Genomic DNA, 8,085 nt, shown 5'->3' with positions numbered 1-8,085 from the left:
TTTTTTTTTTTTTTTTTTAAAGTTATAATACCAATATCTATTCCAAACATCTGAGATCATATCACAAGCCTGAAGCACAGAGCTAACATGATTTATAAGTTTAAAAGTAGATCATATATAATAACATTGTAAGTTATAACAGCACTTGTATACTTAAAGATGAGTTGATATTTCAATTTTAAACCACAATGTAATGCACTGTTTCAAAATATTGACATGATTTTAATTTAAATTTCAGTCCTACTGCCAATTCTTCCCCAAGAAAAAAAATGAATGACATCTATTAAGCAGCAGTTTTGCAAGTGGGGAACTTCAAAATACACTATTTAGATCCATTCTTGCCAAGCTGATAACTACATAAGTTTTAATGTTAAAAATGCAATTTTGAAGTTTTAAATTGTTGTCATTACATGCCAATTGTAATGACAAAATATAGATGGTGTGTCAATATGAAGACTCCTAATCTGACTGTAGCTTGCAAATTCATGTCTTGAAAATTAAAAACAACAGACTATTCCACTGACTGGAATTACTGGAAATGTATTTGTTTCTAACACTGCTGTTTCTATACACAAATCAGATTCCAAAATTAAAACTTGCTAATGCTGTCCCATTCACAAACTGATTTTGTGACGTCAATATTAAATCCACCTGAGCAGCAAGAACAGAAACCATGAGATTATGGAATTATAGGATGGCAACAATATATACTCTTTGAACATCCTTTGGGGCAAAGGTTTTAAGAAAATTAATGTTATATAATAAAAAACAATGTTCATTTAGAGGCAGCTGTGGTGACAGAGGGTCCTCCTCAGGCTGCAGTCGCGGCCGTGTCTCCCTTTGTTCCTTATGGAGTAGGATGGAGATTTCATCTGCTGGCACTAGTCTCCATGGAATTCCTCTGTGCCACTTTCCTGGTGGCCACTTCTGTGGTGGGAGATGGTGCGAGTGTTTGCGTATTTTGTGGGGATGGCAACAGTATTTGTGCACCTTAAGAGGCTCAGAGCCCAAAACTAAAATAAATCCTCATCTTGGAAAGAAAGGAGATCTGGGGTCCTACCTTCAAGAATATGCATTCTGACCAGCTCTGATCGATCTGGTCTACTGCGAATCTTGTGCTTCAGAAAATTTTCAGTCTTAAAAAGGTGGGGGGGGAAAAAAAGCATTATAACAGTGTTTACTAACAAAAGCACAAAACAATTTCTTAATTTACATAACCTTTTATGAACAACGAATTTCTTAATATATTCATCTCCTTCAGTTGTAGATACTCAGATGTGTAACTGTTTTTTTCTTGTCCCAAAACTACGCAGAGCAAAGGGAAACAAAGAACTAAATGCAATGACTTGGGATTTAGGAACAGTTGCAGATTTGTGTCCATTCCCCACCCTCAAGAAATCACTAATAGTATGTAGAACAAAAAATTGCCTTTCAAACTATTTTGTTCTTTACTTGAAAGTAGCAATGCTCCATCACAATGGAGCAACCTGGCCTTTGTCTAGGTACATGAAGAAGAGGGAAGACAAATAAAGCCTTTTCTGTACAACTTAAAACATCCCACAGAAAGGCCAGAGACCATCACAGCATCTGATTTTAATCTCTCTCCTGAGTAGATCCTGTTTCATGATTCCAGGTCTGTGCTGGATTAGCCTAGTGCAGACCATTGCAATTAAATTCAGTTTTTTCTTTTAAATCTGTTTACCAAAAGCATCCTACCCTTCTTGGACTAAGAGTAAACTTGAAATAGTGCAGAAGTGTCCAACTGGAGGCCTGCAGTTTACATCTGGCCTGCATGGGGTAAACCTGCCTGGCTCCTGGCCAACCATCTCTCCCCACACTGTTCCTGCTGCAAATGGAGTTGTTGTGGCAGGGTACCATGATGAGAGTGGGCCCATGAGTCCACTGCCAGGAGATGGGAAAGGGCTCATGCTGCCACCATGGTACTGAGGTAGACAGGAAGGCAGGCATCACGCTACCCGCACAATGGGTGGGTGCTGCGCTGGTCATGCGGTGGGGAGCCCCTTTGGTGTGCAGCCCAAAGCCTATGACCAGCATGGTTGGTGGCTCCCAGTCACTCACAAGTTGGACAGCCCTGAAGTAGAGTACTACCATATTTTATATACCTCCCTGTCCAATACGTGTAGAGAGTTAAGAAAACCTCTCAGATATTCAATACAAACACAATACTTTAATTCCATGAATCCCTGCAGAATGCCACTATTATTGTTATTGTTGTTATTTTTAAATTAGAATAAATTGTTTCCCATAGTCTGAGAATGTACTTCCACATCTATTGCAGTTTACTATCTATTTCCAGATCACAGCAGAATATCTTACCCTGGCTCGTTCCAAACTCTTTATCTGCTCATGGAATGCAGCTGGACTTTTCAAAGCTGAGAGAGGAAAGAAAGGAAGATTTAAAATTGACATACAATTATTGCCAAAAGAAATAAATAGTCTACTCTGTGTAGTAAACACAGGCACCTTGCACAAAACGCTAATAGATTTGGGGCTCCACTTCACTAGCCCAACATCTGACCTTATTCCATTTTTTGTTTGCTTGTATACAGTGAAGTTAAAATACGTCCTTGTGTGGACAGCTTAAGTCCTGCATAGTTTTTGTGCTGGCCCTTTCCACAGGGATGAAAGTTACCCTTAGATTACAGCTTGCTGCTAAAGCATATAAAAGATATATATAGACAGAGAGAGATGATTACTGACTCTCCGTGATAAAACATATATATATAGAATCCAAACTGAGATATAGAACTAAGTGGAGTTATGGATTATAAAGGAGAAAAAATGCTATATACAGTCAATCTCTTGGAAACTGAAATACTTTCATATCGTAGGAACTCCACATGGGGTTTCTGCACACACACACACCAAAAAAATTTATGGAAGAATTTTTCTGACACACTTTTCGGCATACTAAGCTGGCAATACTATATTACCACCCGTCTATGGTTTAATTTAACTGAGAAGATAGAAAATATGGAAAACTTCTATTGGACAGATGACGAAATTGTTTTTTAGTAAGAAATGATTACACTGGTCTTTTTTTAAACATTTTGAGAAAACAAGAATTTCAGAGTATAATAAAAATTAGCAAAGGCCACCACCAAAATGCATTAAATTTGATGTAATATTCAAGAAAACATAAGGTCAATATCTACCTTATTTACTCAAATATAAGATGCCCCCTGAAATAATTAGATTTTATATATGTGCAGACCCAAGCCCAGAAGTCTTGGGGTTCGGATGCCCCTGAGTCTAGCTTGCCCATAGCCAACAGACCGAAGGAGAAAACTAGGGAGAAATACCCCATCTCCATAAAATAGGTGTGCAGCACGACTGTGAGAAATTTCAGCAGCCATTTCATTTCAGAGATGTTTTGGGCTGTTTCGGCCCCCGAAACACCGAATCTGAAATGAATCAGAAAGCTCTGAAATGTTTCAGAAATGTTTTGGAGAATTTCGGAGTTGAGCTTGCAGGGAAACAAAAACTAAGAAGAGGTAGGGGAAAGAGGGGGGGGAAGGACTGCTCTGATATTGACATCTAGCTCCTGGTTCGATTTCCCTGCTGAAACCCGGCGCGCAGATCTGGGGGCACACGCCCCCCAGGAAGAGCTGGAGAAATGATCAGAGAGCTGGGGAATCGAACCAGGGGCTGGGGAATCCCTGCTCCGTGATCTGGCTCAGAAGCAGGTGACAAAACAGGGGAAGGAGGAGGAAGTGTAAGTCCAGACACTTCATCCAGATATAATTAAAAAGTGATTAATATGTGTGGGCAGGGGAAAAGTTTTCACTAAAATTGACCCAAGTGGAAAGAAACAATCAAGAACAGACTTTGTATTTGTATCAAAAGAAAGAGAGATAAGGTAGTAAGAAACCATAACTGTGGCACCAAGTGGTCACTGGATGCTGAAGGCAGAACCGAATTGAGGTAACTGCCCATAAGAGGAAGGGGAATGAGAGAATTAAATGTCCACTGCTACAGGATGAGGAGATATGTCAAGTATATATGAGACAGTATGAAGGGTGGAGAAGGCTGAAGAAATACCTTAAGAGTACCAGAGAATGGTAGATGATGGTGAAGAAAAGGATATGAGAATTCTTTAGGAATAAAGGACAAAGAACCATGGGGGAAAGAATGAAAGACTTGAGAGCTGCAAAGAAAGAGGTAGGAGTGGCTAAAGAAACCTGCAGAAGGAAGACAAATACAAGAATAAGCAGAAGAAACAAGACAAGAGATAGAAAGCTGGTTTAAAAGAAAGATGAGAGAGAAAATTTTTTTAGCACAAGCACCCTGGGTGGGAGAAAAGAGTGGTTCTGATGTTTTTCAGCTACAGTGATGACAGCAAAAGGAAAGCTAAAAGCAGTGCCCAAAGAAGGTGGTACCCAAGTAGAAAAGCAGGAGGTGTTGGAGGCAACACGAGGATTTTATGAAGAGCTATATCAGAAGAAGCAAATAGACAGGAAGCAGATGAAGGATTTGCTGGAAGAGACTGAAGAATAAGTAGAGGAGGAGGACAGGAAGCAAAGAAGATGGAAGAAAAGATAAGCTTAAAGCAAATGGAGGAGTGCTTAAAAACCTTTACAAGAGGGAAATCACCAGGAGCAGATGGACTGCCTGAGGAATTTTATGAGAAGTTTTGGGCATGGGTAGGGAGGGATGTAGTTGAAGTTTTCAAGGAAATAGCGGAAACAGGAGAGGCAGGGAAAGATTTTACAAGAGACCTTGTGATCTTACTCTTCCATTCCTTAATATAGACTATAGGTTAATAGCAAAGACACTGGCTTTGAGGATGAGGAAAAACCTCCAGAAGATAATGTATGAAGACCAAGTATGCGCAGTACCAGGCAGAAGGATCTCCAAAGTGATCAGATACACTGTCCCACATCCAAGAGCAAATCTAGATTTAGAAAAAGCATATGGCAGAGTGGATCATGATTACATATTCAAGGTGCTTGAAAAAATGGGGTTCCCAGAGAAATGTATATGTTGGATAAGGCTATTGTATAGAGAAGCAGAAAGTCAAGTCCAAATTAATGGATGTCTAAGTAGAGCTTTTAAAATCCATAAACGGGTGCGACAAGGATGCCTCCTGTCACTACTACTATTTGCATACAACATGGAATACTTAGCACAAAGAGTAAGGAAAGACAAGGTCATAAGCAGAGTAAAGACACTGGGAGGGGGAGAGGTGAAATGCGTATTATACCTGGATGATATAAATGTAGTAGATAGCCTCACGATGGAAAGGGTGCTAAAGCTTACATCAGAGTATGGAAAAGCAATGGGGACTACAGTAAATAGACTGAAAAGCACCATAACAGGAATGGGGAACTGGTGAGACTTGGAGAAGTTGGGCCTTAAAATAAGAGAGAAATCAGAGTAATAGGGATCCCAATGAATGCCGAAGGGAAAGACGGGATGGCAAGGATATGGAAAATACTTTGGTTACTGTTTGGAAAGAAACAGGACACTTGTTTTTTGGAGTGAACATATGGAAAGGGGGTCTGGGAAAGGGTTTGTTGCTTTCTGAGGCCCACCAGAATAAATCTGTTGTTAGCGTGGGAGATGGTACTATATGGACTCATATCAAAAGTACCTGAGGAAACATTATTAAGGACTTTATTAGCATGTGTTAAAACTAGTTTATGCAAAGTAAAAGACCTCTGGGTTTTTAAGGGGTTGGCCTTCACTGAAAGAAAGTACCTGAAGCTGGGGCTGCATGAACTGAAATCCTACATCCATCAGGACAAGGAAGAGATTAGAGGAGTGGAGGGAAAAGGACTGAACACACTTGTTTCACTGAACCAACAGAGAGGACTGATGGGAGAGGTGGAGAATTTCAGGTGGTTATTAAGGCAACAGGTTTTTCATGAGGTTCTGTATAGAGAAAAACAGTTCTGTACGGGTATTTGTTGTGGGAAGTGGATGCATGTTCTTTAAGGGTTTAATATATGTAGTTGTATGTTTTTGGATATGCAGTTCTTTGTCTGATATCAAGTTTTGGGAAAACAAGGATGACTCAATATGTGGAGCTTTATAAGAGTATGCTGATAAGTGTGTTTTAATAACATTTTTTAATAATAATAATAAAAATGTGTCCATCAGTATATTTGCCCAATATGGGCCACCTATTTTATAGCCATGCTCAGTGCTAACTGCATTTAATCAACTTTCTGGTTGGTTTGTATTACTGAGCACATGATGCTTTTGGTAGCAGTTTAACAATAGGCAATGCATTTAATGGAGTTCCCTTGTATGTGAATATAAGATACGGGGCATTTCCCCCCCATGCTGACTGGGGAAGAAAAATCTCATGTTCTAATCAAGTAAATACGGTGTTTGTATTTGCATTTTTAAAGTCCAAGCTATTCCTTTTCTTGTTCTAGTACCGTGTGTTGATTTTCCAGACAGAAAAGAAGTCTTTTGGGAGCCTATTCCCCAGTGTAAGATTGCAAGAGCAGTTGAGAGCTGACTTGTCACTAAGAGATAAGGCGCAGGTAGAGATGATAGATAAATCACTACAAAACTGAAAAAATATTGTGGTGAAGCAGGCTAAGGTCTATTAGGTGTCTAGAAGTTTCCAAGATAGAGGTTAGTTTTGAGAAATCATACAGTGAACTGTGACTCCATCAGTGAAGAGTAGACTATTTACAGTAATTTGAACTGAAGAATATTACTCTTTGAAATTTGCTGTTTTTTCTACTCAGGCTTATAATTTTTGGAATCCAGTCTCCTCCAACTAGACTTTCCAGGCGGCAATGATAAAAAAGGAGCTAAGGAAAAATTCTCTAAATAAACTAAGATACTGTTAAATGTTGGGACAGCACCGTCAGTTTTAGCTACCTCTGCTCTCAGGTCATTCTCCAGTACTTTTCAGCAGGATGGTCACCAAGGACAAGTTCAGCTGCTCCCATATACTCCAACTGCTTATGGTCCCAAAAAGATATTAAGGTATATCTTAAAAGATAATCAAACCCAGTTTTTTCTATTCTTTGTCTGCTCTGATTTTAAACATTTCAAAATTCTAAGGTTTTCAACATAGTAGTTGTACAGTCTGAAGAGCAATTCAGTTCTCCACCTCCATATCCTTTTTTTAAAAGCTCTTAGTTAAGTTAGTTATAATCAGGGATCCTGGTTTTCCCTGATAAAAAAATAAATAAAAATCGCAAATTCTCTGATAACCCCCCCCAAATTATTAAATTTAAATGATCCCCCCAGCCCTGCTGGTGCCCCTCACTCTCCCCCACCCTGCACAGCCCCAGGCCTGCCCCTTACTCTCCTCACAATAGGCCCCCACCCCTACTGGTGTCCCTGGTGTGGGAAGGAAGCAGGGCAGAAGCTCAAGCCCGCAGTCTGCCCCACACATAGATCTGAGGGCATGGGTCCCCCCTTCCCACTGAGGGTGAAAGACATGGAGTGCCCGGCCAGCTGCACATAGACTGTGAGCAGTGCTATTGGCCTGACTGGGCTTGGCGCCTCCATGTGCACCTTCCCTTAAGGGCCGACAGTGCCGCTCCAGTTCCACGTGCTGCGGGGTGGCCACTCCACGTATTCCCCCTACACCTCCCCACTTCCTGGGCCCACAGCCAGCTCCCCACAGGAGTGCCCACCCAGCCAGCAGCACATGGAACCGGAGCGGTGCTATCAGCCCTTAAGGGAAGCCGTACATGGAGGCGCTGAGCCCGGTTGAGCCAGTAGCGCCACTCACGGTCAGTGTGTTGCCAGCCGGGCGGACACTCCATGTCTTTCATCAACACCTCCCCTCTCCCTCAGCCAGCTCCCCACATCCAGCTTCCCCCCTCAGCCAGCTTCCCTCTCCAGCCCTGCCCCAGCCCCCTGCAAGCCCCACTTACCTTAAAAGCTCCAAAAGGAAAAAGTGAGCCTGACCCGAGCCTTGGGATTGACAAAGCCTCAGGCCCCGCTCTTCCCCCTCTCCCTCCCCCTCCAGGCATGGCTGGGGGATTCTTGCCCTTTTTGCAATCAGCTCTTGTGGGCTGGAACTCTGTTGGCCTGCAGAGCTCTTTGCAAAAGTGGGAAATCTGCTGGTTTCTCTGCTAAAAAGTAAAA

The 8,085-nt window shown here is 41.5% G+C and overlaps 1 protein-coding gene across 4 annotated transcripts in view; it reads right to left on the bottom strand.

Annotated features, from left to right (window-relative positions):
- The window catches only part of MKL2 (MKL1/myocardin like 2), a 180,338-nt gene that overhangs the window by 76,188 nt on the left and 96,065 nt on the right, over window positions 1-8,085 (bottom strand). For all 4 annotated transcript variants that reach the window (XM_019507428.1, XM_019507425.1, XM_019507426.1 and 1 more), the window contains 2 exons: window positions 2,338-2,393; window positions 1,061-1,136 (listed from right to left, as the gene is read on the bottom strand). In XM_019507428.1, the coding sequence (XP_019362973.1) occupies window positions 1,061-1,136; window positions 2,338-2,393 (132 nt within the window). The remainder of the gene's footprint in view (window positions 1-1,060; window positions 1,137-2,337; window positions 2,394-8,085) is intronic.

The sequence above is a fragment of the Gavialis gangeticus genome, unplaced genomic scaffold (assembly GCF_001723915.1).
Source record: "Gavialis gangeticus isolate Ggan-Ray unplaced genomic scaffold, GavGan_comp1, whole genome shotgun sequence".
NCBI lineage: Eukaryota > Metazoa > Chordata > Crocodylia > Gavialidae > Gavialis > Gavialis gangeticus.
The sequence above is the reverse complement of the archived record's forward strand: the minus strand, read 5'-3'. Positions and strand labels throughout refer to the sequence as shown.